At 41.9% G+C, this 25,184-nt stretch overlaps 5 protein-coding genes across 7 annotated transcripts in view; 3 read left to right on the top strand and 2 right to left on the bottom strand.

Moving 5' to 3' along the window:
* etf1b (eukaryotic translation termination factor 1b) overlaps positions 1-25,184 on the top strand; it is a 663,186-nt gene that overhangs the window by 441,087 nt on the left and 196,915 nt on the right. The window lies entirely within an intron of this gene.
* klf11b (Kruppel like factor 11b) lies at positions 31-4,049 on the top strand. Its single transcript, XM_010780553.1, has 4 exons — positions 31-207; positions 1,064-1,324; positions 1,899-2,820; positions 3,267-4,049. Exons 1-4 carry the CDS (start codon positions 169-171, stop codon positions 3,566-3,568), a joined length of 1,524 nt encoding a protein of 507 aa, XP_010778855.1. The 5' UTR covers positions 31-168; the 3' UTR covers positions 3,569-4,049.
* Positions 5,993-8,800, top strand: LOC104953599 (protein kintoun). The gene is made up of 2 exons (XM_010780554.1): positions 5,993-8,087; positions 8,201-8,800. Exons 1-2 carry the CDS (start codon positions 6,195-6,197, stop codon positions 8,570-8,572), a joined length of 2,265 nt encoding a protein of 754 aa, XP_010778856.1. The 5' UTR covers positions 5,993-6,194; the 3' UTR covers positions 8,573-8,800.
* On the bottom strand, positions 8,728-14,290 carry lrr1 (leucine rich repeat protein 1). Its single transcript, XM_010780555.1, has 5 exons — positions 13,560-14,290; positions 12,386-12,484; positions 11,253-11,505; positions 10,217-10,691; positions 8,728-9,420 (listed from the first exon to the last, which is right to left on the bottom strand). Exons 1-5 carry the CDS (start codon positions 13,740-13,742, stop codon positions 9,165-9,167), a joined length of 1,266 nt encoding a protein of 421 aa, XP_010778857.1. The 5' UTR covers positions 13,743-14,290; the 3' UTR covers positions 8,728-9,164.
* LOC104953601 (transmembrane protein 151B) lies at positions 14,342-20,656 on the bottom strand. Of its 2 annotated transcripts, none has more exons than XM_010780556.1 (2): positions 20,330-20,656; positions 14,342-18,191 (listed from the first exon to the last, which is right to left on the bottom strand). In XM_010780556.1, the coding sequence occupies exons 1-2, from the start codon at positions 20,450-20,452 to the stop codon at positions 16,578-16,580; spliced, it is 1,737 nt and encodes a 578-aa protein (XP_010778858.1). In that variant the 5' UTR covers positions 20,453-20,656; the 3' UTR covers positions 14,342-16,577. The 2 variants fall into 2 exon arrangements, with proteins under 2 accessions (XP_010778858.1, XP_010778859.1); XM_010780557.1 differs by lacking the exon at positions 20,330-20,656 and adding an exon at positions 19,299-19,322.

The raw sequence follows: 25,184 nt of genomic DNA, 5'->3' as shown, positions 1-25,184 counted from the left end.
TCTCCTCCCCATGTTTTACACACACAGCTGAGAGAAAAGAGAGCCAGTCAGAGAAAAAAACGACCTCAACCCTTCCCCAGTGCAGACAGCAGCACTGGCAAGCGCCGTCTCTTTGTTCTTTACGGGCTTTGACAACAAAAAAGTGATATTTAGACATTTTATTCCTCAATGCCAGCGCGAAGATTTACAGAGATGGACTCAAACGGGGTAAGTTTATTATTATTATTATTTTAATTGTATTGTTTTACTATAATTAAGCTTAGGTGCGACATTTATTTTGCAGTTCATTAACAACACTTGTTTACTGAGGCATTTGACAATTGAGAACTAAGGCGAAGTCGTCAGCTGATTTCAATGTATCTGTACTATTATATTTAAACATTTTTGTGTCACGTCAACGTCCCAATAAACTATATTAAATTAAAGATAACACTTTACTTTTAAATAATATGTATTTATCAATTTAGTTTTAAAGTAATTACCTACGTTTATATGATAATATTACATGTAACTTAAACAAATACGGAAGCTTTTCAATGTTGAGAAATTGTTTAGCCCGATTTTGCTTTTGTGACGGTAATATGCGTTTGTTTACTCTAAAAATGAATACGAAAAGTAATAACGTAATACACCTACTTCCTGATGTGAACCGCTTTATGGGGATTTCACATGGCTCATCTCGGCAGCACGTCACTGTTTGGTCTATATTTGGCGATGGGAGGCGTCCTGGCCCCGAGCCAGAGGCAGTGCATGCTGGGCTGGGGTGTAGTCACCAACTCCCCCTCTCCTCTATCGGACGCATCGTGCAGTTTCTCTGGGAATTTTAGTTTGGGAAACAGTGACAGAGCAGATGATTACTGCAAATACACATTTTACCCCCTTTCCTGTCAACAGAATAACAGGGGCTTTCCGATGTTTGACTTACTGCCATGATCAAATATGAGTCAAAGTTGAAATCAACAAGGTGACTCATGCAGTTGTGACTTACCCAATGATGTGGCGATACTGAAGTACTTTTTGTTTCCCTGCCTTTGTCTGAAGTTTATTTATTTGTTCTTTTCAGACTGAGTACATGGATCATTTTGGATCCTATGCAAAGAGAAGGAGGCATGACAGTGAACAGTCTGTCCTGGAGTACACAGACCTGGAGGCAGCCGAGGCGTTGGTGTGTATGAGCTCTTGGGGGCAGAGTCACTTCCTCGGCAGCAGCAGGCCTAACCCCTGCAAGCCCAGACCCCTCACACCGGCTTCAGACTCCTGTGACTCCCTCATGCCGCCAGAACTCCCAGAGCCCCCAAAGGACTTTGTGTCCCTCTCCTCCTTGGTAAGTGACTCATCCTGATGTACAGGTTTCAAACCATGGGAAAATAAGTTAGGTTCATGCAGTCGATAAGTGCATTCTCATCCACCCCTTATTATGTGTATTTTCCTGTGACGAGTTAAAACACACACAAACCTTGGAATTACCTTTGGATGATGTGGAAAAGTTGCTCTATTGAAAAAAGTCTAAAGGCTACAAAGTGCAATATAGTTTGCAAATAAACGATGAGTTACATGAAGCATGTGACTTCAACATCCACTGAAGCTGCTGCTCCGTTTAAGAGACCAAAGACAGCTCCACATAGACCTTTGTACATTTTCTCACACACAAATCGTATAGTGAATGCGAACAGGCATTCATTCACAATTCAATTTGAAGGTTTTCTCAAAATGTTGTTAGAATTTGCGATATATTATGAAGAAAACCATATGACTTTTAATATGAAAGTGTAAAGATAACAAGTTTATGACATGCGGCTGGTCATGTAGTTCCTCCTCTGAGAGACAGGGTGATAAAAAGCTCTCTTTAGGGCCCAGAATGATAATCTTTCCTGTGTTTCCCTCCCTTTCCTCTGCAGTGTATGACTCCCCCTCATAGCCCAAGCTTCGTTGAGGCGTCCAGCACTGCTGTGTCCTCACAGCACTGTTCCGGCCTCCACCAACCTGTCCTGGCACCCATTGCTGAAAAGACCCCCTCCCTCCCCCCTCAGCCACAGCCCTGCAGAGCCATGGCGACAAGCGTCATCCGCCACACCGCAGACAGCACCCCCTGCCAACACCACATTCCAGTGGACCCCGATCCAAAGAAAACAAGACACACAGTAATGGCTGCGACACTCTGCCAGCAGCACCTCATTACAAAAACTGAGCAGATAACCACACCTCCATCTCCCCCGGCCCCTCTCACACCCACATTATCAGCCTCAGGAATGGAGCAGCACACCAGTCTCTCAAAACTCTATTTGAACAGTGTCTCCACCCCCACTCCTGTCAATATGCAAATGCAGAACGGCCCCCCTGCTCCCACGACCCTGTCACCGCCCTCAATCCCCAGCCCTCAAATCATCTGCCAGATGTTCCCCGTCAGCAGCCAATCGGGTATAATCTCAGCCTTCATCCCCGGTGTTCAAACGTGCCATTCTGGGATTCGGACCACCACCACACCAATCCTCCCCCAGCGCACTTCAGTAAATGGAGCCCCCGTCCAGCAGTCCCTCATCATGGGCTCAGCGGTTCCCCAGGGCACGGTGATGCTGGTCCTCCCTCAGTCCTCTGTCTCTCAGGCCCATCACTGCCCTCAGACTGTCATGACCCTGGGCAACACCAAGCTGCTGCCCCTGGCCCCGGCCCCTGTGTACGTGCCAGCTGGGCCGAGCGGAAATACGGTAGCCACAAAGATGGACTTTTCCCGCAGGAGAAACTATGTCTGCAACTTCCCGGGCTGCAGAAAGACGTACTTCAAGAGCTCACACCTCAAGGCTCACCTGAGAACACACACAGGTGAGAAAAACATTGGCACTGGGTCAAGGATAGGGCAAGTGGTGGAGTAAGAGTCAGGAATAATAACAGTCCAGTTTATTTTAGTGGAGGTCTATGTTTGTTGGCAGTCTCAAAAGCACCCAAGGCACTGTGATTGTCAGTTAAAAATCCTTCATTGGTACATAGATAATAATCCTTTATTTTATCATGGGATGCTTTTCAGACTTCCAATAAACAGGTGGGGTTAACTTCATATAGAAGTGTTGAGCTTGTTTGTAACTGAGGATGTGGAATAAAACGCGACCACAGATGAGTGTTACATCCTGTTTGTTATACTTTCTTGGCTTTGTTATTCTCGAGTGAGCTCATTGTTCTGTCTCCTATCCTAAAGGGTGATCTGTGAAGTTTTTATGACTGCTATCTGACTCACTTGCTGACTCCCTGCGCTCCGTGTATCCTCCCTTTAGGTGAGAAACCTTTCAGCTGCAGCTGGGACGGCTGTGATAAGAGGTTTGCACGCTCCGACGAGCTCTCCCGTCACCGGCGAACACACACCGGGGAGAAAAAGTTTGTGTGTCCCGTGTGTGACCGGCGATTCATGCGCAGTGATCACCTCACCAAACACGCTCGCCGCCACATGACCACCAAGAAAATTCCTTCCTGGCAGGCTGACGTTCGTAGCCTGAACAAGATGGCCGCCGGCAAAACGCCTGTCTCAAAGCCCGGCCTTGCAACAATCAGCATGCTGGTACCTGCCGGCACCAAGTAGACTATAATCATCCTACTTACTACCAAGATACCACAGGGACACATGCAGGGAGCAGCCAAGCACACAAGGCTGCTGCTGTTTAACTCATGGGAATGACAGAAAAAACATGCACTGGACTCTTTTTTTCTCTCTACTGCTCATTTGTACAATTTTCTTTAAAGGATTCTTTGTTTACTATGATATTAATGCACTCTTGCCAAAGCCTTTGTATGAAGTTTGTCTTATTCATTTCACTTTCTCTAGCTCTCCTGCAACACTTTCTCTTTGTTTGTGTTGATACTGATAGATATACATATATGTCTATGTGAATGTATTGTTTGTTGTGAAATGCATTTATTTGTCATATTTGGGAAAACATGATAAACAATGTAAATATGAATATTAATTATCAGTACTTCGATTGTACCATAATTATATCTCCCTGTCTAACTTTTCATATTATTTAATACATATTTGTAATAAAAGAAAAATATTAAATGAGTCAATCTTTGCTGATTTTGTGACCTTTCAAATATCTTATCCGGGAACAAATAAAGTTATATTCAGCAATCTTTTACAGTTGTCTCAGTCAGAAATGCAGTGAGTAGGACGTTCCCATATCCTGTGTGCGTCACGCTGCGACTCCCCCACCACCACCCTCTTTTGGTCCACTAGCTGAATGCATTTTTGGAGTTATAAAATCTCTTGGTGGGATCATCTGGGGACATTGGGTCTCAGAGCCAAATTGCTGATGAGTCAGGAGACAAGACAGACATTTGTTTTTCTTGTTCTGGAGGTAAATAACTGATCATTTAAGTCCATTCAGCACTATCACATGTGGGCTAGGAACCGGTGGTTGCATAATACACCAGGGTTTTATTGACTTAAAATCTCTCCTAAGTCTGGTATAATTTAGCAAACTACTCATGTTCTTGTGTTTAGTGGCTACAGAAAAAGTATTTCTGAGACTCACTATAACAATTATCATAAGAACAGTTAGAATTTAAAATTAAGAAATACAATTAGTGTGGGACAAAGTACTATCTTTTCAGTAATATTTTAGTAGCAATACCACATTGTAATACAAGGTTCAAGGTCCTTTATTTAGTCATATGAACATAGCTAAAGTGTAGTTATGCCGATGCAAATCTTATGTCACAGGCTTCTCCAACAGATGAACACAAAACACAGATAAACAGAAAAAAGATAGTGCAAGTAAACAGAAAAATAGTTTAAAAAAAAGTGAAATAGTGCAATAAGAGTCTATATGCAAGTTATTGAAATAGGATATAGTTAAATAGATAAATAATTTAAAAATAATTTTTAAGTAGCAGCCAGATGAATATTAGGGATGTTGTTTCAAATGTTCAGGTGTTTAACATATTTTGCTTCAACATTTCAGGTTCACTACTGTGAATCCAAAACTGAATATAATATAATGTAATTTAAAATATAATTATTTGCTGGACAGGTGTATAGTAAAATATCAACGGATGTATTTTAGTAAATGTGTATGCATAACAGTACAAATGAAAGGATACGATTGTCCTTTTCACAGGTTCTATCTTTTACAATCATTTCCTACAATCATTAGGGCCAAAATACAAAGGTTTTCAGCCAATAAAAATAGGGAAAAATCTTTGGAAATGTTGTAAAGTAAACAATAACAATAAAAAAGGTTAAGATGCTGCTATAGAGCAAAACGCGTTTCTCTCTGCTTCTGATGCTGCTGCTACTGATTCATAAGCACTGTGGTCCCATACCCCAGTAACAGCACACCTCTCCCAATCAGACAGGGAGAAATATCAACTATTGGGGGTGCGACCAATGAGCTCTCTTCCCTGCACACCAGCCCCTCCCCCTTGCCCTTACTGACCGACTTCCCCAATGCATCCATGCAGCCTGAGCGCTGCCCTACACTGGCATCTGCTGGTGGGTTTCTTTCATTTAAACATTTACACAACATTTGACAAAAAGTGGTTCAGGTTTTTCCTATATTTGTGTTTTATGCCTTTGTTATAAAACACAAATATCCAGCCCAGTAACAAAACAAAAAATGATGCAACACGACTAATTAGATAATATTAAGTGAGAAAACGATACAAAATAAGGAAATTGGTCGCAATTTCTATAACTAATTGAGACTAACTAAGACTCAGAGACTGCACATTAATTTAAAATGACACTTGACATTCTAGCAAAAACCATGCAACTGACGAAAATGTACCAGTGTAGTTATCTAACTCAAGTAAAATCATCTTTCAAAATAAAACATTTTAAAGTATCATTTTCAAGTTGCATGACAAATATGTTTCATACAACTGTCATCAAATTATTCCAGTAATTGTGTGAAAGTGTCACCATGCAGGCTACAGCCACCAAAACAATCGTTTCTCGCGGACAAATTTCCCTGTAACACCTATCGCGTTGCTATGGATACATCGACACAACTGGGACCGTTTGTTGCCAACAAGAGGTAACAGGAGATAAAATACATGGAAATTGACATAAAGCGACATCAAACTGTAAATGTATCTGCGACAATAGCTTTTAAAACTTTTTCGATTTCTATTTATACAAGTTTAGTTTAAGAAAGCTGTTGCTGTTAACTTTACCTGCGTCAATATTACTCCTCGAAACCGTCAACATGGCGGCTGTAGACAAGCTGAAAGAACTAAACATCACCGTGGATGAAATCGACAGACTGTCAAAAGCTTTCAAAGACGAGAAATTCAAGAAGATGCTGTTCGATTACGCCCATGAGTTATCTGACCCTGAAAATAAAAAAAGGTATGAAGAGGAGATCAAACTTCTGGAGCAGGAGAGAGGAAACACGATTGAATTCATCCACCCGAAACCGTCCAGGGTTCTCAAGACGAGTGTGAACGGCAAGCAAAAGTGTTTTATCAACATCTGCAGCAATGACAAAGTTGGGAAACCTGAACGTAAATTGGGGGTGTCCGAGGAAGGGCGCAGGGGACAATGCTGGGCCCTGCCCCACAGTCTGCACCCAGGGAGGCAGGACACAGATCCAAAGGGGAACAAGATCATGATCTATGACGTCATCTTCCATCCTGACACTCTCCACCTTGCGAGCAGAAACAGAGGATTTACCAATATGGTGGACAGCACAGCCATTCAGGGAATCCAGGATAATTTTAAAGTGACTCTGGATAAAAACAACTTGAGGGAGATCAAATCAAAATACAAAGGCCTGCCACAGCCCTGTGTCATCCGAAAACCCATACCTGGTTATAAAATGCCATCAGAGGAGCCAGACCCTCTTGCATTCCCATACCCAGATGAAAAGAGACCTACCCCGCAAACTAAGCCCCCAAAATCACTTGCATCAAAAAACATAAACGAGGCTACACCTAAAAGCATCCCGCCTCAGAAAGTTAAAGAGCCTACAAAGCCAAACTACACCGTTAAATATCGATCGTTTACGGATATACAGGACTTCAGATATGCTCGAGACTCGGCCCAAAGCCCCAGGCCCAAAGAGATAGTGGTTACCATCGACATGCCTCTTCTGAAGGCCGCCACAGAGGCCAGCCTCGAGGTGAAAGAGTGTCGGCTGATGCTGCTGGAGTCCAAGGAGCCAGCCTATAGACTGGAGTTGCCCTTAGCTTATCCTGTGGATGAAGATAAAGGAGAGGCCAAGTTCAACAAACAGAAACAACAGCTCACAGTCACACTGCCCGTTCTCCCTTCTAAGGAAGCTTTTGATTTTCATCTAGGGCCTGCTCAGAGTAGTGTTAGTGATGATGAGAGGCAAGAGGAGAATACTGAGATGGAAGAGGAGGACAAATGCATTGAGGAGGATTTGAGAAACCAGACAAGGGAGGAGGAAGTTGAAGAAGAGAGAGGTCAGGAGATAGGAGAGGAGCAGATGAGCGAAGGCCAGGAATCTGAAGGAGAGAAGGATACGTGGAGAAAGCAGAAGAGGGAAGGAGAACATACTCAAGAAGAGGAAATCAGTGTGGAGGAGGAGGCAGAATGCAAAGAAGTGAAAGAAAAAGGCCAAGAAGGTGTGGTGGAGGACACATTGAAAAAGCAGAAGGAAGCAAGTCTAATAGAAGTTGGAGACTTTAACCTAGAGAAAAATGAGACCCATGGAGATCGAAATGAGACCCTTAATGAGACCCATGGAGATAAAAATGAGACCCTTGGAGATAAAAATGAGACCCATGGAGATCAAAAGGAGACCCTTAATGAGACCCATGGAGATCAAAATGAGACCCATGGAGATCAAAATGAGACCCATGGAGATCAAAAGGATCCCGTTCTTACGGGTTTTGAGGACGACACTGTTGATGCTTCTGCTGAAGGAGAGAACGCATTACCTGTGGAGGACGAGCTTGTGGCCTCCCCTGAAACAGAAAACCAGCCTGTTTTAATCCCTGTTGAACATTCAAGCTCTATAGGAACAGAGGGAGGAGTGCATCAGAATTCTTGTTTGGAGTCACCACTTAAACTGAAGACTTCAGACATCAACGCGGAGACTGGAAAGAAAAAGGATCATGTAAATGGAGATGAGGTGAGATCAATCCTGACACATCCTCAACAATCCTATTGACCCGAAAGTAAAAAGTGTGTGTGGTCAAACTAATCTGCTTCTGTAGTTTTATATATCCTTGTTTTTTTCTTAAGGTGGAAGATGCGTCATTTCTATATGACAGATCCGGTGAGGAATCCCAAACCTTCCTAGACGCTAACGCTGAAAACAACATAAAGGGGTGCGACATTCCCCAGGAGTCCAGCGAGATGCCTGCAGCAGAGGAAGCAACCAAGTCAAGCAGAGGAGATTCGGAAGACGGTGCCCCCCCCTCCCCTGAGGAATCGAGGGGGGGCGTGGATGAAGACGACCTGCCGACGGAGCAAATCCTCCGGCCTAAGAAGAGCAGGACACCACCTGCGTTATTGAGGGAGATTGATGAAGATGGGAATGAAACAGTCATCAGCGATCATTCCACATCTGCTGGGTTCATCTTTCAAAACACCCTGATGTTTGAGCTGGACTGAGGAAAGCGTGCAAACCTTTTTAATGCCAGTATTTAGAGGGAATCTGCAGTGTGTCAAACAATAGAACATCTTCATATTTTCAATACCTGACCTTTCTCTTCAGTATTTTAATGTATGACAAATTCATCCCTTCCCAGAAAAAAATACTTTAGACAAAAAGTTGTTACTTTTATTTGATTAAATTCACATTTATATACAATTGTGGGTTGTAATAAACAGTAAAACCAACTCCCATCGGCTAACACACACTGTGTTCAGGACAAATATCTAATTTCTTTATTCCCCTGCCGTGTAGAAGTAGGCCAAGTAGGAGAGTCTGAAATTTGCTTTAACGGGCAGATAGAAAAAGAAAGATGACACTTTAACTGTCTCTTTGTGTCAGTGCTGCTGTCCACTATCATTATATAAATGCAGTGCCTCTCAGTTACAGATGGAGCAGGTAGCTGGGAACTGCATTATAATAGAACGTTAGTGTTATAACCCATCCACCTAAAGGCAGAACAAGAAAACTGCGTCCTCCAACAGTATCTCAAATCCAAAATCCACAGCAGTTTTGGTGCATTTTATGTCCAAAAAAAGAGTTTGTTCTTCATCATCTGATTCCTCTCTGGAGGGCCTTGTCTAAAAACTCAGAGTAGCAGGATAGGGAGCAGAAGTGCTGCTGCACCGGAGCATCTGTACCCCCCATGTCGTCCACCAGGACCACCGTGTGGGACACCTGGTGCAGGTTCATGCTGACCGCCGTCTTGATGAAGTAATTGAGGCAGACACAGCCACACTCGCAGGTCTTCGCTACTTCCAGGTCCCGACACAGGTGGGCCGGGATGAGGTGAGGTCCGTATGGTAACCTGAGAGGAGAGTAAAGGAAAAAACAGTTAGGAGTTATCTGTAGGTACAAAAAATGCAAAGCTCAACATTTCTGAAATTGTAGAGGCACCTTTACATAAAAAAAAAGTAAGAGATTAAGATCAAGCAGTAACTTTACATGAAAACACTTTTTTGATGAGGCTATTTAGAATCAGAATACCTTTACTCGTCCCACAGAGGGGACATTTACATTACGTTAAAGCAAGTGAAGAGACAAATATAGCTTAGTATTAATTAAGAAGCATGCATAAAAATACTAAAGATAAAAGTAGAAATTACAGAATTTGCATAATACACATCCGGTACCAGTAACAGTTTTTGAAATATAGCAGCCAGGTGAAAGTATTAAAGGTGGGAGTATATATATATGTTGCACATAAGTGGTACTCCACAACAGGGGTGTTTTACGAGTGGGGCGGGGGGGGTCTACCAGGGGTCATGATGGTTGTAAAGTAAAGTTCCAACCTTGGAAATATAGCACTGTGTTTCAAAAAACCTTCAAGTTGTTATTTTAAATACATTTTGACTCTTATTTTTGTGAATTTTAACATCTTCTCTCTCACAAATGTATGATTAACCTCGCAATATATTCAAAAACAAATTCCAGTGAATATGTGACTCTAATCTCGGAGAATACACAGAAATGTCAGAGTCATTTTCTCTAAATAATACCCCTTCCCCTGACCCCTATTTAAACATACAAATATAGATCTTTAAATCTACAGTGGCCCTAATGCGTACAAAGAGTATGACATTCTGAACATGTTCAATTCTCACCTGAGGTTGGCCACAGCTCTGGTAGCCAGCTCTTGCAGTGGAAGGGGGAACTTGAGTTTCATGGTGTGGTCCAGAGGGTTAGGTTGGACGAACGGATTTCCAAACAGGTCCAGGTTTTCCAGACTCAGCTTACGGAAGTCACCCGGCAACACAGCTAGCTGGTTATGCGCCGCGGACAGGAACCTCAGCGAGGATAGCCGGCCCATGTGGAACGGCAGACAGACGAGCTCGTTGTCGTCCAGTTTGAGATTCACCAGTTCTTTGAGCTGGCAGAACTGAGCGGGGAGGGAGCGCAGGCGGTTCTGGCTGAGGTCCAGCAGCTGCAGGGTGCGCTGCAGCGTGGACAGGCAGAGCGCCTCGCTGAAGGCCTCCAGGTGGTTGTTGTGCAGGATGAGCTCCGAGAGGCAGCCCAGGTCACCGATGGTGGCGGGGAGTTTCTTGATGTGGTTGTTACTAAGGTCAAGCTTCCGGAGAGCTGCAAAAACAAACAAAAAACCAACTTAAGAAGGGTAATCAAGTTATATAATTGGCATTTACATAAAGAAGCATTTATTTTAAAGAATGGCAACAGTAATTGAGACAATCAAATGTCTTCCCTAAGCTCATTAGCATGTTCTTTTTTGCAGTTTTTCCTTCTATAAATGTCTATAGTGGACATCATAACGTTTGAGGGAGGAATTGATGTGTGCTGCTCTATTTATTGTATCTAGTTGTGGGAAAAACTGAAAATCTAAATAAACATATTGCTTTAAATATGAAAATAAATTCTACATTTGTCACTATGCTAATCATCAAGATCACTTTCCCAAACTTCCAAAAGCTTCTTCCAGTGACAAGACAAAACACAACCATTGTCAAAAATATGTAGAAACTATGATAACTACTGTAAACTGACCTCATTGGCTAAAATAGGAAAATAGCCCATTCAACATTTTCCATAAAAATAATTTGTGCATAAACAGAATGTAAATCGAGTTTTATCAAACGCAATAGGCATAAACATATTTGTTTGTGTGACCCGATCGCCTTACTCTACCTTTCAGGGACAGCATCCTCATGTCCACGCGGGACAGCTTGCAGTAGGACACCTGCAGCTGCTCCAGAGAGTAGGGGAAGCTGGAGGTGAGGGGGTAGTCCTTTTTGGAGACGATGCTGAGCTTCTTCTTGGGTTGCTCCACGTCTCTGGCACGAACAGGAGTGAGCGTGGAGAGAGGAAGGCTGCTGGCGTCACTCCCTCTGTCCGCCAGACGAGCAGCTGATAGGAAGTTCTTTAAGCTGTTTGCATCCGCCTGCAAATAAATACATTATCTAACATGTGGATTCGTAGGTGAGAAACACAGCTCACTCACAGGTTCTCAGGTAGTCTTGTATGACCGGATTCCTGAAAATACTATTTTCCTGTAATCTATCTTGACACACTTACTTTAAAAGAACATTATGTCTGCTAAGCTAAATTCCCTTTTAACATTATGTATACAATTGTGAGTGTCATGTTAGCATTTCACATTCAACACTTATTTCATGTTTGGAAATGTAAACTCTGGGCTTTTTGAGGAATTTGAAATCATTAAATGTTTTCTTTTTTATCTCAAGTCAACCTTTAATAAGAATTCCCAATAAATGTGCATTATTGTTCAAAATGTTATTATGCTATGGTCAGGACATGTTATTACAGTGTTAGCCCAGCTATCACATTACTGGGTTTAATCCTGATCTGGTTAGGGGACATTTTTAAAATATTGCCACATATTTGGGTGATACAGTGTGTTAATTCAAAAGTAATTATTAAGTAATTACATAATTTCCCGCAGTTTGGGAACTAGTTTTCACTTTCTACCTGCCTAAAGTGGCATTAGTCAGTTTGTGTATGTGTGCGTGCTCTTCATTCAACGCGGCAGGTTGAAATATGTTAGAAGAATCTAGGTGAAAGGTCACCGCTGACCTCAAACAGCCAGGAGGGCTTTACAGCGACTGAGAACAATGAGGCTGCATCAACAACCCAGTCACAACAACCCGATGTGCCTGTCTGGTGATAAATGAGCGAGTGGACAGTTTGGCTCTGGTCCATTCGCTTCAACATAAACCTGAAAGACTTGCTCTAGGCAAAAAAACAACGACTGGTCTTCACTTCACCTTTAAAATGTAGTGACAACATGTTGGATGGCATACCTTGCTCAAACAAATGTCCACAGCTGGTTCCTTTATTCTCACAGTGGCCTTGCCTTCCTCCACAAACCAAGTGAAGAACTTCTCTATGTTGTCTTTCAGCTGCAAGAGAAAGTTGGCAAATGTCAGTGATAGAAAATACATGACACAACAACGAGAGAGCTTTTCACTGTCTCAACAAGTGCAGACGAATACTGAAAGCTTTGAACAAGATGGTAAACATGCAGGTGTTTGTCTTGGCAGCTGTGAGTTTAAAATTGAGCACTCGAAAGCAACGTTTGAGACAGTGAAAACATACTCTTAGGGTTTTTAATCCATGTCTTTCTGGGAAAGATAATGATGAATAATATACAAATTTGCTTTATCATATGACACAGGGGGTTGAGTTAATGAAACCAAAAGATATAATCAAAGTTACTGCAATGTGTTGTGTGACACATAAAAGCAATGCTTCTGATGCTGTTCATTTCTTTTATATGTGCATTGTTTGTCTGCTGTTGAGCCCTGTCAAAGGGGAATAGCACTTGCTTTATGACAGACAGACAATAAAGTTTAATCTTATCTTCTACCCAAACAATGCTCTTTAAGTCAACCACTGGCTGATTCAGGCAAATATTATCATTCTGTTTAAAAAAGAAAACTTCCTGACAAATGCATGCTGGGAAGGGGTTTCAGTCCCCTTCCTGGATGGATGGACTACATAAACATACCCTAAAAATAACAAGAACTTATAATTATTGGAAAGAATACATGTAAAAGAAACATTCTTTGTATGTATGTACTTTTACTCCACTAAATTTATTTAGTTACTTTGCAGATTTTGTTTAATGATTTGAAATATAATATATTTTAAAGCTTAAATAAGACTTAAGTGACACCTAGAGTAAAATTCACAAAAGCTACCCTGCAGTAGACAAAGTAATAAAAACTAGCTGCACCTTTACCAGCTTTGATAACACTCTAATTAATTAATAATTACAATCAAAACATGTAATTTATATTATTCGGAATGGGAATGTTGATGTATATTTGATGGTTATACTGATGCAGGACTTGTACTTGTAACAGAGTATTCCTACACTCTGGTAGTTCTACTTCTACACAGTCCAAAATCTGATTTCTTCTTCCATCTCTGGCAGCATCCTCACAGTTCAGACAGAGATCAGCAGACACTGACCTTGTACCTGGAGCCTGCTCTGTCTTTAGCTGTGCAGATCATCATGTAGATGTTGCTGCGATGACTCGTCTTATCCACATGTTTCCCGATGGACAGCACCGCCCTGACCCCCTTCCCTCGGTTCCTAATCCCAAACGAGGGGAGCATCCGATTCACCACCTCCACATCACACTGCAGCTTCATCGCAACCGAAGACTTAATAAAAAAACAAACACTTAAAGGTGAGGCCTAAGGCCGAGTCAGAGGAGATGTGTTAAATGCATACTGGAGAAGAAACAGAAACTTCCGCGAAATAAGTAACGTCATGGAGCTTAGAGACACATCTTCACGGATGTCAATAACAACCAGAGCTGGCGTCTCTACCGGGCAGCAGCAGCAGCTCCTGGACGCCCGTGAAGACAAGACATACAGCGGGGACACTATGAGGCTTCACCGGGCAGCTACCGGGAGCCTGTCGGTATCTTGACGGAGAGTAAAAGCTGTGGGACAGGTCTCCGTTGGCAGTTGGCTGCTGGTTAGCTACCGTTAGCATGATCGGGCGCGCGCAGGAAGTGACGTCATGGAATAGCTGGTTAAACCCTTAAACCCAGCGCGGGATCAGTTAGCTGGAAAGGGAAAGACAGACGTGTTTTTGATGGACTAAAAGGGAGTCGGGACTAAAGGCTTTATTTACTCATTCACTGTAGGACAGTACAATGTTGAGTTGTTGTAACATGTGTATTTACAATATACTTAACTACATTTTCAAGGCTTTGCTTTTTTTGTTAGTTTCAACAATTATATGAACAAAATGAAGAAAAATACCGATTACTATTATTATAACAACAAACAAATAAACCAACAAAATAAATGAATATGTCAGTGACTTATTCAGACCAATGTCTGGGTATATTTGAGTGACTGACATAATTGTTTAGTCACAAATGTAAGATAATCAAAAGTAACAATTACAATTCATATCTTATAAACATAATGGATTTGTATTAATATTTTTGAAACAGTAGTTTAATAATACTGTATGATATTATAACATTATTCAATTAGTTTGGTCTGGTGGCCTGATATCTAAAAAAGAAAATGTATTGTTATATTCACTTTTCGGTTTGTCGAAATACGTTTAATATATTTTGAAATCGTGAAGATAACAATATTTCAGGTCTCAGAGAATGGCGACGACTTGCCTAACCAGACAAAGGGGGATTTGAGATGTTATTCAAAAAAACATGTTTTATTTCTTCTCTTCCCTCTTATTTTTTATTTACATCCTGTATGTTGCCCAGATGACACTCGAACAACACGCTTTAAAGCTTTTGATCTCATAAATGGTTTATTTAAACCAACAACCCTCCATCTAGAAACAACAATGGAAAGCTAAGGTTTGTCTGAATGTCAGTGTTTCTTTGTAGTTGTACATTTGTACTTGAGTCTGAGAGTGTCTGACATCGTCTCCTCACATCAAAGATCACAGGAGAAACTTAGCTCACTCCTTCCAATTCATCTTCAGTATGAACACACACAAGGATGTGCATTCGTAAGCAACCTTTAAACTAAAATAAAAAAACGTGCCACATGCAGTGATATAAATTATGCATTTCATTAAAGCGAATTAAACCCCCACAATCCTGTCCTGTTAGATGACTCATCATACTATTTTCATATTTTTTCGCATTTGAAAGTACTTCCTTCAATCTGACAGGGTGCAGTAAACTTATGCACATACAATCATTTTTGAAGATTTTTTTATTGCTAACACACGTCTTTGGTTTCACTATTAATCAACTAAAAAGGACAATACATTTAGTAACAACATGCAACTTTTCTTTTTTCTTCTTCTAGTCTGAGATATGCCTCTAAGTTGCACACATCTTACACATATAAAAACACCAACATAGTCAATGTAGAAACTGGTTAAGATTTGCATCATGTGTTTTTTCAGAAATATAAGAAACAGTGGGATGCAGAGGTCGTGCATTTTTCATGTATCAGATGTTGTGTTGTGTGCACCATTTAGTCAAGTTTTTATTTTTGTCATCATACACACTGTAGTGTGTGAGTAGACAGAGTGTAGCTGCTACAAAGGGTGTATGACAATGCAGAGGTGATTTAGATACACAAGTACACCCTGTCTTTTCCACATTTAACTGTAATAATATGGACATGTGCAGTTCAATACTCTGAACTTTTGGTGACTTTGTTAAAAAATAGAGGTTTATATTTAGAAGGATAGTTTATATTGTTTGTAGTGGGGTTTCATGAAGTACTAGTCAGTGTATTACCTACAGAAGATGGCAGAGGCCCATCTGATAACATCAATATCAGTATAAGTGAACAATATATTTTGAGTAGTTTCAGCGCTTAACCTGACTGCCCTTTCAGGTGAAGAACAGAAGAACAGAAACCGTCGTCCATGCCCTCTTCAAGGCCACCAAATGTAAGTGACAGAAACAACACATTTACATCGCACAACACAGGAGTTGTTGGGCAACAACTGCCTCGATTGGTTAGTAATTTGTATTATTGTGTAACTTTGGTTAATTTAGATTGACTAAAGTCACCCAATAACAGAGACTGACCGACAGTTACTATATAAAGATGTATATTATATTATATGTAGTCTATGCCAGCATAGACTAGTCTGCTGGCTTTAAAGAGAGAAAAGATAAAAAAGGTACCTGTAAAAAAGGGCAGTCGCCGGAAAGGTAAAGGGGTACAAAATATTCTATATGATTATTTTAGTTGGCTTAAATATGTTTTGATAATAGCCCTAACACAACAGTTGGCTAAATTGCTTACATTTTGGGATGCTACTCTGTGCCGACCCCATCTAATGTAGCTAATACACTGTCGATGTGAATTATTCAATCGTACAACCCTACGTCCAACAATCAAAACTATCACCTTGAACCTTTTTTATATATGGAATTTTTTGAAACAGCTCCATAAATCAAAAATGTCATTCTGTCTAAGGAGCAAACATGTGAATCCATCTTGGCTCATCAATAAGTGTCCTAGTGTCCTTCACAGATCCGTCTCTACAAAGGACGACCCTCTTCGTATGTAATATCGCCTCACTTCCCTCCCGTCCTCACCCCCACAGCCCTCAGGCCTATGCACGATGAGCACAGGGAAGAAGCGGGCGTCCCTATAGGTGGGCGGACTGTCGCTGAGGGCCAGCTGGCTGGAGTCAGACCTGCAGCACGGCTCCTCTACGCAGCAGGGGTCCGTCAGGTTGCTGCTGCGGCTCCCCCACAGAGCCACGGTGCGGTGGGAGCCGTACATGCGGCAGAGAGAGAAGCGGGAGGTGTCCAAGGAGAGGTGGGAGTGTAGCAGCGCTCCCCGGCAGGAGAAGATGGAGGAGCAGCTGGAGCTGGTGACGAACCTCCTCCTTCCTCCTCCATCACCTCCTTCAGTCGGCTCCCTGCATTGCTCGCAGTCCTCCTGGCTTTGCAGGGCGCCGTAACTCTGAGCAGTCTGGCTGCCCTCCAGGAGGAAGCAGTTTGAGGAGGAGTTGCATTCAGTGTCTGGTAAGGAGTTCGAGTCGGCTGTGCTCATGTTTATCAGTATAGCCTCAGAGTAGCTAGGGATCACCTGGCGGTTACAGCGTATGTGCCACTCCATCTCAGTGCTGTCCAGTGTGTCTACTCTGGGAATAACACACCCAGTATTAGGCCTGTCTTCATCGAGAGGAGACGGGCTGTACTCTAACCCGAATAGTTTCTCTATGCGGTAGTGCACATAGGCAGTGCGGTACTCTATCAGCACTCTCAGAGGCCACGACAGCATGAGCAGAGCTGCCAGCCAGAAGGCGACCTGCGAGCTGTACCAAGGCAACCGGTCAGGGTCCACATAGGCTATCAGGTTTTCTCTGAAGTCCACGTTCTTCAGCTGCATGCCCTCCCTGGCCTCCATGTAATCGTCCAAACCCTCGATTTCAGAGAAGAACCTGGCTCTCTGGTTGAGGTAATCGTTTTCTGGCCCGGCCTCTGTGAAGCTGAAACATTTAGTGAAGCGCAGGCGAGTCGCCGGAAGTCCCTCCAAGCCCATGAGGTCACGTGACACATCTTTCATCCCGCAGCGGCCGAAGTCAAACTCCCCCTCGACCACATGCGTGTTCACCCTCTCATGGTACACCTGCATGGTGGTGTAGGCGTCTCCATTGCGATATCGAGTGACCTGACGGGTCCTACGGACAAAGTGGTAGCTGATGGCCTTCCACCAAATGCAGGGTTGGGCCTGTCTCATGCTCAGCACGCGCTCGTACACGCTGTCCACGTCTGCTTTGCTCTGCAGCTCGCTCCTCGCTCTGCAGTGCCAGCACTCCACCATGTATAAGACGTAGAGCATGAGCAGGAAGGCCAGAGGGATGTAGATGTAGCCGTCAGAGCAGGGGCTATCATGGTAGATCATTGAGTGTCCGTTGACACCCATCCCAGAGGCGCCCCGCAGGGAGGAGGTGAACGAGGCCGAGAATGAGGAGGTGAGGGCCGAATTGAAGCTGATTTTTGTGACCCGGGTCAGCTGGCACCAGGCCACGGCGCCCAGGCAGCTGTACATGAGCACAGAGAGCAGCAGGCAGCGCCAATGGGACTCCCGGCACACACAGGCACCGAGGGACTGCTTCACAGGACGCTGCTGCAGAGAGAGAAAGAGTAATGAGGAAAAGGCACTCAGAGCAATGAGGCCATTAAACCTGGCGACGACAAGCAGTAGAAATGCAAATGAACGGGGCAGCACTGGCCAGGCTTTCCCATACCTAAGCATAAAGTACATCAAAATAAATAAAGCGCAGTGGAGTTCACTCAACCACGTAGTGTCCCTGGGAGGCTGTGAGTCACAGCAACCGAAATAAATGAACATTCACTAAGGTGTTTTCACACATCTATCTCTGAAATTAATTGAATTTATATTGCCTGAGGGAGAAATGTACTACTACATTTGACACAGTAATATTCCAGGGTAAAACTACAAAACATCATCATTAAACCCTTCGAAATGAAAATCCAATGGTAGAAATGAGTCATGCAACTAATGAAAGTTTCTATTATCGATGTTTCTGCAGATTGTATACTAGATTCATCCATTAATGTCAGAAATAGAGAAAATGTCCATCACAGTTTTTTGCCCAATATTATGTATTTTCAAATTTCATTTTGACTCAAATGTATTGACTCATACTTAACTTAACTATATCTCATTTGAGCTATCTCTGGGCGTTCTGCTGCATAAGTAGTCTTTTTTAATATTTTCATAAAAATATTGTATTATTTTGACTTAAGTAAAATTTGAAATACTATTGTACAGCATGTTCTTTATGTACATATGTTTTTATTGGATTGTTATAGATAAGTTGCATTTTCTGCTTATGTTGTGGGCTTTTTCGTCTTTTACCCAAGAAATAAATCGGAATATTTCTCCCAGCACAGCTTAAAACAAACACACATGTTGAAGTATTCAGATTTTTTTTTTCAAGCATCTCTGCTCTACACGTATCTGCTGAGTATTCGGTGGATAGCTCGGGGCAGAGAAACAGAAAGTGCTCACATTTGCAATACTGACCACAAGTTTAATTGTCCCATTCAGCAGAGACACACTTGCCTAAAGCTATTTAATCAGTAACACTAACTGTAAAATACGCTAGTGCGTAACCCTTTATGATTACAGAGATCAAAACATTGCAACATTTAATGTGTGAATCTTCAAGGAGGCTAGTTTAGGAATTCAAAATAAATGTGATCCCACCTTCAACATTTTTTTTCTCCAAGCAACTATGATATTCTTTGATATTTTGTCCTAATCTTGTGGTGGCCATGGTCCTCATGAGATCCTGTGTTCTTGTTGGTATACCTCTGGTGTTTTATGGAGTGAAGCAATTTATGCTGACAACCAGCCCATCCATTACTGCGCTGACACAGGGGTGGGATGTCTCTTTGCTGGTTCCACCTCGGTTATGTATGGGGAAAACAGGGATGCATGTCTTTAGTACCAGACGATGGACTTTCCAGTTGTCCAGGCTTTCTGACTACAGATTGGACAGATTGTAACACTGTTAGATGATGTTGTTTTATCATGTTTGTAAGTGCAAATCTAGCCCTTCAATTTAACGTTAAACTAATTTAACTAAATATGCGGGCAAATGCATATCTGCAGTATAACATAGGAATTAGCATGGACACTGGATCTGATGTAAGACAACTCGTGCTCTCTTACTATCTGTGCATGGCTGGCTGCACAGAGCCAGTCCCCCAGATGGAATCAAAGTAATAACTCTATGACAGTAAAGTCTGAGGGCATGAAGGAGCAAACACAGACATGCATATAAAGATCAACACTTAAAATCATGCATATGACTTTGTAAATACAATATTTGCAGCTTAAGAACTCTCTTTAGGAATAAAGTGCATGCATTATGAGAATATCTTTCCATGGATTCTAGTGTCACTGAAATTGATTCTTCTCACGAGCAGAGAGGCTGTTTGGCTGCAGGTGGAAGGTTGCACTGAGAGGATGTCAATAAAGGATTTATGTTTCAAGAAGACACAGAGATCAGAATGCATAGGATATAAATCTAAATTCGGAAGGAATTTTATACAATAAGCTTGATGAACTTGCATCTTCAATTGGGCTTATTTGCATTGCACAACAACAATTTTTATGGATCAGAATGTATTTTAATTATTAAAAGTAATCAATTGATCAGAACTATTCATAGCTGATATTTCAAAGGCTTTTTTTCAAAATTCTAAATGAACGTGAGGTATGTGTACACCTACCTCCTCCGGGGCATCACTCTCTGCCGGTGAGTCCTGCTCATCCTCCTGCTCCTCTTCCTCAGCCTCAGTGGGAGCATCGTTGACCGCCGTGTCCTCCGCAGAGTCCGGATCGGAGGAGAGCATGCTGCACTTTTTCGCATGTCAGAGACAGATTATAAACTCACTCCTTTTTCTTCACTTGCACTAGCTGTCTTGCTCCCCCTTTGTGCGCCCCCTTCAGCTCCACGGCGTCTGGGCCGGAGCCAGCGGGCTGCTGCTGCTGCACGGAGCGGGGGTCCCGCGGTGGTCCCGCCTGACCGGGCACAAGGGGGCGGGGTTGAGGGATTTCACCGCAGCAAAGACAGCAGCAGTTAACCATGATGCAGTCGGCGAGGCTTGTTGTCAGTGGCCAGTTTAAATTACCTAATTACATCCATACATTACTGCACAATGTTCTTCCAGATGCACGAACGTTGTCCAGTGTCCCGGAGTAGAGAGATGAAGGATGTGGTTAAACCTACACGTTACACGACATAAAATAGCGACGATTCGTTAAACTGTTCCCCGAAAATGCAGATAAAAGGCGTATGCTTTCTAAGACATAAAATGACCTAAGAATATTTAGGAGAAGGGGGTTGTAGAGGAAAAAATGTCGAGGTCGCTTCGCTTTCCTGTCTATCTATCCTGGTGGAGCTTTTGTTTTGAAGGTGCAGCGTGGTGTCACATTAAAGATCTTCCGTGTTGGTCAAACGAGAGTTGTGTATCACCACGGAACCAGCACTCAACTGAAGGTTAGCTTGCACAAATGTGACATATTTTAACACAACAAAGACTTCAACATTTTAATTAAAATGTTTGGTGTTGAGTTGGATAACTTTAGCTTTCGCTGAGTGAGGTTTGAGATGTTCAGCTAACGTTAAATGTTCCGTTCAGCCCCGGTGCGTGCTGATGTAAACTAACCTACACGTGAAAACGGGAAAGCAACATTAAACAGGTAGCTAGTGAGCTAATGTGAGACATAAGTAATTTATTTGTTTAAGTTGTTAAAGTCGGTAGTTTTCTGTCATTTTTACACTCCTAGATAACGGGAGTTACGCTTAAGATTATTAGCCATGCCTAATGCATATCCTCACGTTACCCAAAAGTATAGAGAGATAAATTAATATTGAATTGACATTATTTTCTTAAAATGATAGTGTTCAATATGCCAGAATGGAATTCAAATGTCCATGTATCTGTTAACAGGGGCGTAACACAGTTATTTTGTGGGCAGCTTTGGGCCCCTAAATCATCACAACGTATCACTCCTATATCCTATACTACTATACTCGTGTCAAAGTCTGTTTCCTCCACTATAACGGCTTAGCTCAGGCAATGCCAAATGTTGGAGAGGTTGGATTCATGTACCAGTATAGAGAGACACAAACGGATAGGGGAAATTAGAGTTTGTCAAAAAGATGTCTTTATAATCATCTTTTGTGTCTTTCAGAGTGATGTTGCGGCGTCCCAAGCCAACTGACTCTGAGGCAGACGTCCTCAGAGATCAGGAGAAGTTTCTGACCTCTGGTGCTCCGTCTGCTGCCAGTGTGGTCCGCCGTCCTGACAAGAGGAGAGGCGAGGCTGGAGGAGAAGGAGGAGGGGAGCATAACGGGAAGAGTGATGAAGAAAGACAGAAAGATGTTGTCACTATAGAAGGTAAGAGATCGGTCTGTTTTAAAAATAACTAACAACTCATTGACAATGTTCCTTAAACTCAAAATGAGGCATTGTAGTAGTCAACATTAATAATTTACACACTTCTCCAAGTGGACTATATCTATCAATCAAACTTTTTTTGTACACCGTACATACAATTATTTAAATATCTTCTATATTTCTTCAAGATCTTCCAGACGAACTCCCGTCTCTGACGCCAGCCCCTCCGAAGAAGTCTCGCTTCAAAACTGGTTGTGTCACTTTTGAGGATGAGGATGCTAGTGAGAGGCTGGACAAACATGACACTCACGTCAGCGCTGTGCTCTCCAGGATCGTTGTAAGTACCTGTTGTTAAATATGAGAGTGGGAAGTTTAAATCAGTGACTGTATGCCAAAGAAATAGCCTATTTTCTCTGTTTGACATATTTAGGTATACATACATACATCCAGTTTGTCCCTTACACTTTGTTGAACTGCTTTTTTCAGTTATCCAAGCTGGCTGATATCATATTTAGCATGACAGTTTTAAATATCATAATGTTTTACTGGCCGAATCAATAACATTATTATTTGTTTTCAGGAGAGAGATACCAGCTCGACTCCAATATCTCTACCAGCAGTTACAGGCATGGCTTTCCCCAAAGTAATGCACCGCTCAGAAAACAGCTGTCAGGTAAAAAGTTATTATTCCTATTCTTTCTGTCTTAAAGTGTCTAAGACAATTTAACCATAAAGCTAAAACTCACGAACAAATATCTGTATGTACAGAAATACTGCATTCATTTTAATTCTATTGTTAAATGTTATTCCTGCTTACTACTAGGTGCAACAATCTTCAGCTGGTGGAAGGAAGAGTATCTTTGCTCTTCAGTTTGCAGTTCAGAGACTCAAGGAGGGAAAGACACCTTTACATTGTGCACCTAAAGCTCCCCACACACCTGAACACAGAGAGCAGAACCTGCAGCCTGAGAGCAGCATGGATACAGATGATAGTAAGTAAATGGGATTCATATCATAAAGTGATGTTGGTAGGATCCTCAGGTGGTCAGTTGAATGGATCCCAGGGAAATACAGAAACAATATGACACAAACTTTGAAACCAATTCTATTTGAATACATCGATACCTTTTTATACCTTGCAGTGCTCTGGAGTTTTGGATGTTTGGATCACACAAATAGAAAGATTACTACGTGGCTAGTACTGGAATCTATTACCAAATAGAATGATACAGCCATAGTTGGCGTTAAAAAATCTATCTAGCCCTCTTCACATTCAATTTTTCCCCTCTCTCCTTCCTATTCAACAGAGCCAGCTGCATCCTCAGGTCCCAGCCTGCTCTCTGGTAAGGGGCTCGGGGTCCCAGACAGCTCAGGAGAGACGATAAGGATCCACAGGGAGAACCAAGAGAAGCTCCAGGCCATGTCCAAGTCTGAGATACTACAGGAGCAGAGGAGACTTTTAACTCAGCTCGGTAGGCAATGATGTTGTCCACATGATAGTTAAATAAAATAATATACAGTATGTTGTGATGAAGACATATGTTGTTGAGTTTATATCCTATCTAGTCAAATACACGAGAACTTTTTTTCTTCTTTTTGTTGGCACTTTTTCTTTTAACACGATTATTTCCGCTTCCCAGATCCTACACTGGTGAACTTTGTTAGGTCTCGAAAAGCCAAGAGCGTCCCATCCTCTGCCTCCACATCCGAAAAACAACCCCAGGGCAAAAGTAGCAGCGACAATTTTCCTCTTGAAAATCTGAGAAGAGAGTCAGACTTCTCCATCCCATCTCTGCCACTTCAGAAACCCCAGGAAGTAGAGATGGAAGGAGAGGAAGTGCCACCACAACCACCACCTGCTGTGAGAGGTATGATGTATTCAAAACCTTTTTATCTGGTCAGTTGTTCCTGATGCCCTGCATGTGAATGACTACGCTATATTATATTTCATATCTCGTTAACATTATCCTAACATTATCTTCCAACTTTTTTCCCTCCATATATTGAACAATTGTTGATGATCCTCCCAGTGAAAAGCATGTATCTCCAGATATGGGCATTTTAAAGGTTAATGATAAACTGAAGGGTGACATTTTACATTATTAAGATAAATAACTTATTTGAAAAGCCTCTAGATTAGCTGGAATAAGCATCGTCACAAAGATCAAAAGCGTTTTTTCTCTGACATTACTATTATTATTTATTACATTTTATTTTGTATACCCCTGTAAATAATTACTGCACTTTATTCCTTATTCCTAAATAAGTATGTATGCTGCGTGTATTTCTTGTCTTATGTTTTTTTTTTTTTTATGGCACCTTTTAAAAGTGAGAAGCTTTTCTTCTTTCATTGTACATGTATAATGACATTAAATGATTCTATTCTATCCGTGGTTCTCACAAACAGGGGGAATATTCAAGAATAATTGAAATTGTTACCTTGTTGCTTAGACAGTCAAATTATTCAACTGGAGGCATATTTTGAGGAAAAAGTCATCTGTGTGTCTTCATCTCCCTTTTGATGTATCTTCCTCACCTGATGCTCCCTGCTCTCCCTCTCCTCTTCCTCTCAAGCATCCCTTCTCTGATTTTATAATTCATTTGTGATGATTCTGCTGCATGGATAAAATCCCAACATTAAGCTGGTCATTGACTTCACTTTGTGTGATTAGCAGAAAGGCCGGACTGAGCCAGAAGTAGCCACTCACTGCAATTAAGTTACTGCAGATCATTCAAAGAAAACTCCCAGCTCAGTGTTCCTCATGGAGTTTTTATCATCTTTTGTCCACCTCATCTTAAATTAAGCCTTAGTTGACTTAGTTGTCAGGTCTTTATTTTTGCAACAAAAAATATATATACATGCAGGATTGTTTTTGTCCACGTTGAACATTTTCTTGCTTTTAATGAGAGATAGTTTTTGTCCGTATTGATCTGTTGTGACATGCGTGGTCTCCCCAGAATTAATATTTGTGTATTAAAGCAGATTTACTTTAACTGGAAAATAGAAACTTCTGCACCCCTACTGAAAATGTATCCATGTGTCTATGTCTTCAGGAGGAAGCACATGTGCTGTTACTGTGGTTTCATATAGTCAGTAATCACTAGTTTGTGTTTAAGGTTGTGAAGTAGTGGGAGTTCTCTATCTGGGCTGGCTAAACAGACGACAGTTGTACCAAATTAA

This window comes from Notothenia coriiceps, unplaced genomic scaffold, assembly GCF_000735185.1.
Source record: "Notothenia coriiceps isolate Sejong01 unplaced genomic scaffold, NC01 NC01_scaffold00022019, whole genome shotgun sequence".
NCBI lineage: Eukaryota > Metazoa > Chordata > Actinopteri > Perciformes > Nototheniidae > Notothenia > Notothenia coriiceps.
Note: the sequence above shows the minus strand (reverse complement) of the source record. Positions and strands in the feature narration are given on the sequence as shown.

Coding starts and splice junctions, on each gene's coding strand:
- LOC104953599 (XM_010780554.1), top strand. CDS start 6,195: ATGGCGGCTGTAGACAAGCTGAAAGAACTAAACATCACCGTGGATGAA. Junction 8,088..8,200: donor ATCATGTAAATGGAGATGAG/GTGAGATCAATC, acceptor TTTTTTCTTAAG/GTGGAAGATGCGTCATTTCT.
- LOC104953601 (XM_010780556.1), bottom strand. CDS start 20,452: ATGCTCTCCTCCGATCCGGACTCTGCGGAGGACACGGCGGTCAACGAT. Junction 18,192..20,329: donor AGAGTGATGCCCCGGAGGAG/GTAGGTGTACAC, acceptor CTCTCTCTGCAG/CAGCGTCCTGTGAAGCAGTC.
- klf11b (XM_010780553.1), top strand. CDS start 169: ATGCCAGCGCGAAGATTTACAGAGATGGACTCAAACGGG. Junction 208..1,063: donor CAGAGATGGACTCAAACGGG/GTAAGTTTATTA, acceptor TGTTCTTTTCAG/ACTGAGTACATGGATCATTT. Junction 2,821..3,266: donor TCACCTGAGAACACACACAG/GTGAGAAAAACA, acceptor TCCTCCCTTTAG/GTGAGAAACCTTTCAGCTGC.
- lrr1 (XM_010780555.1), bottom strand. CDS start 13,742: ATGAAGCTGCAGTGTGATGTGGAGGTGGTGAATCGGATGCTCCCCTCG. Junction 12,485..13,559: donor GAGCAGGCTCCAGGTACAAG/GTCAGTGTCTGC, acceptor TTTCTCTTGCAG/CTGAAAGACAACATAGAGAA. Junction 10,692..11,252: donor GAGGATGCTGTCCCTGAAAG/GTAGAGTAAGGC, acceptor TTGTTTTTGCAG/CTCTCCGGAAGCTTGACCTT.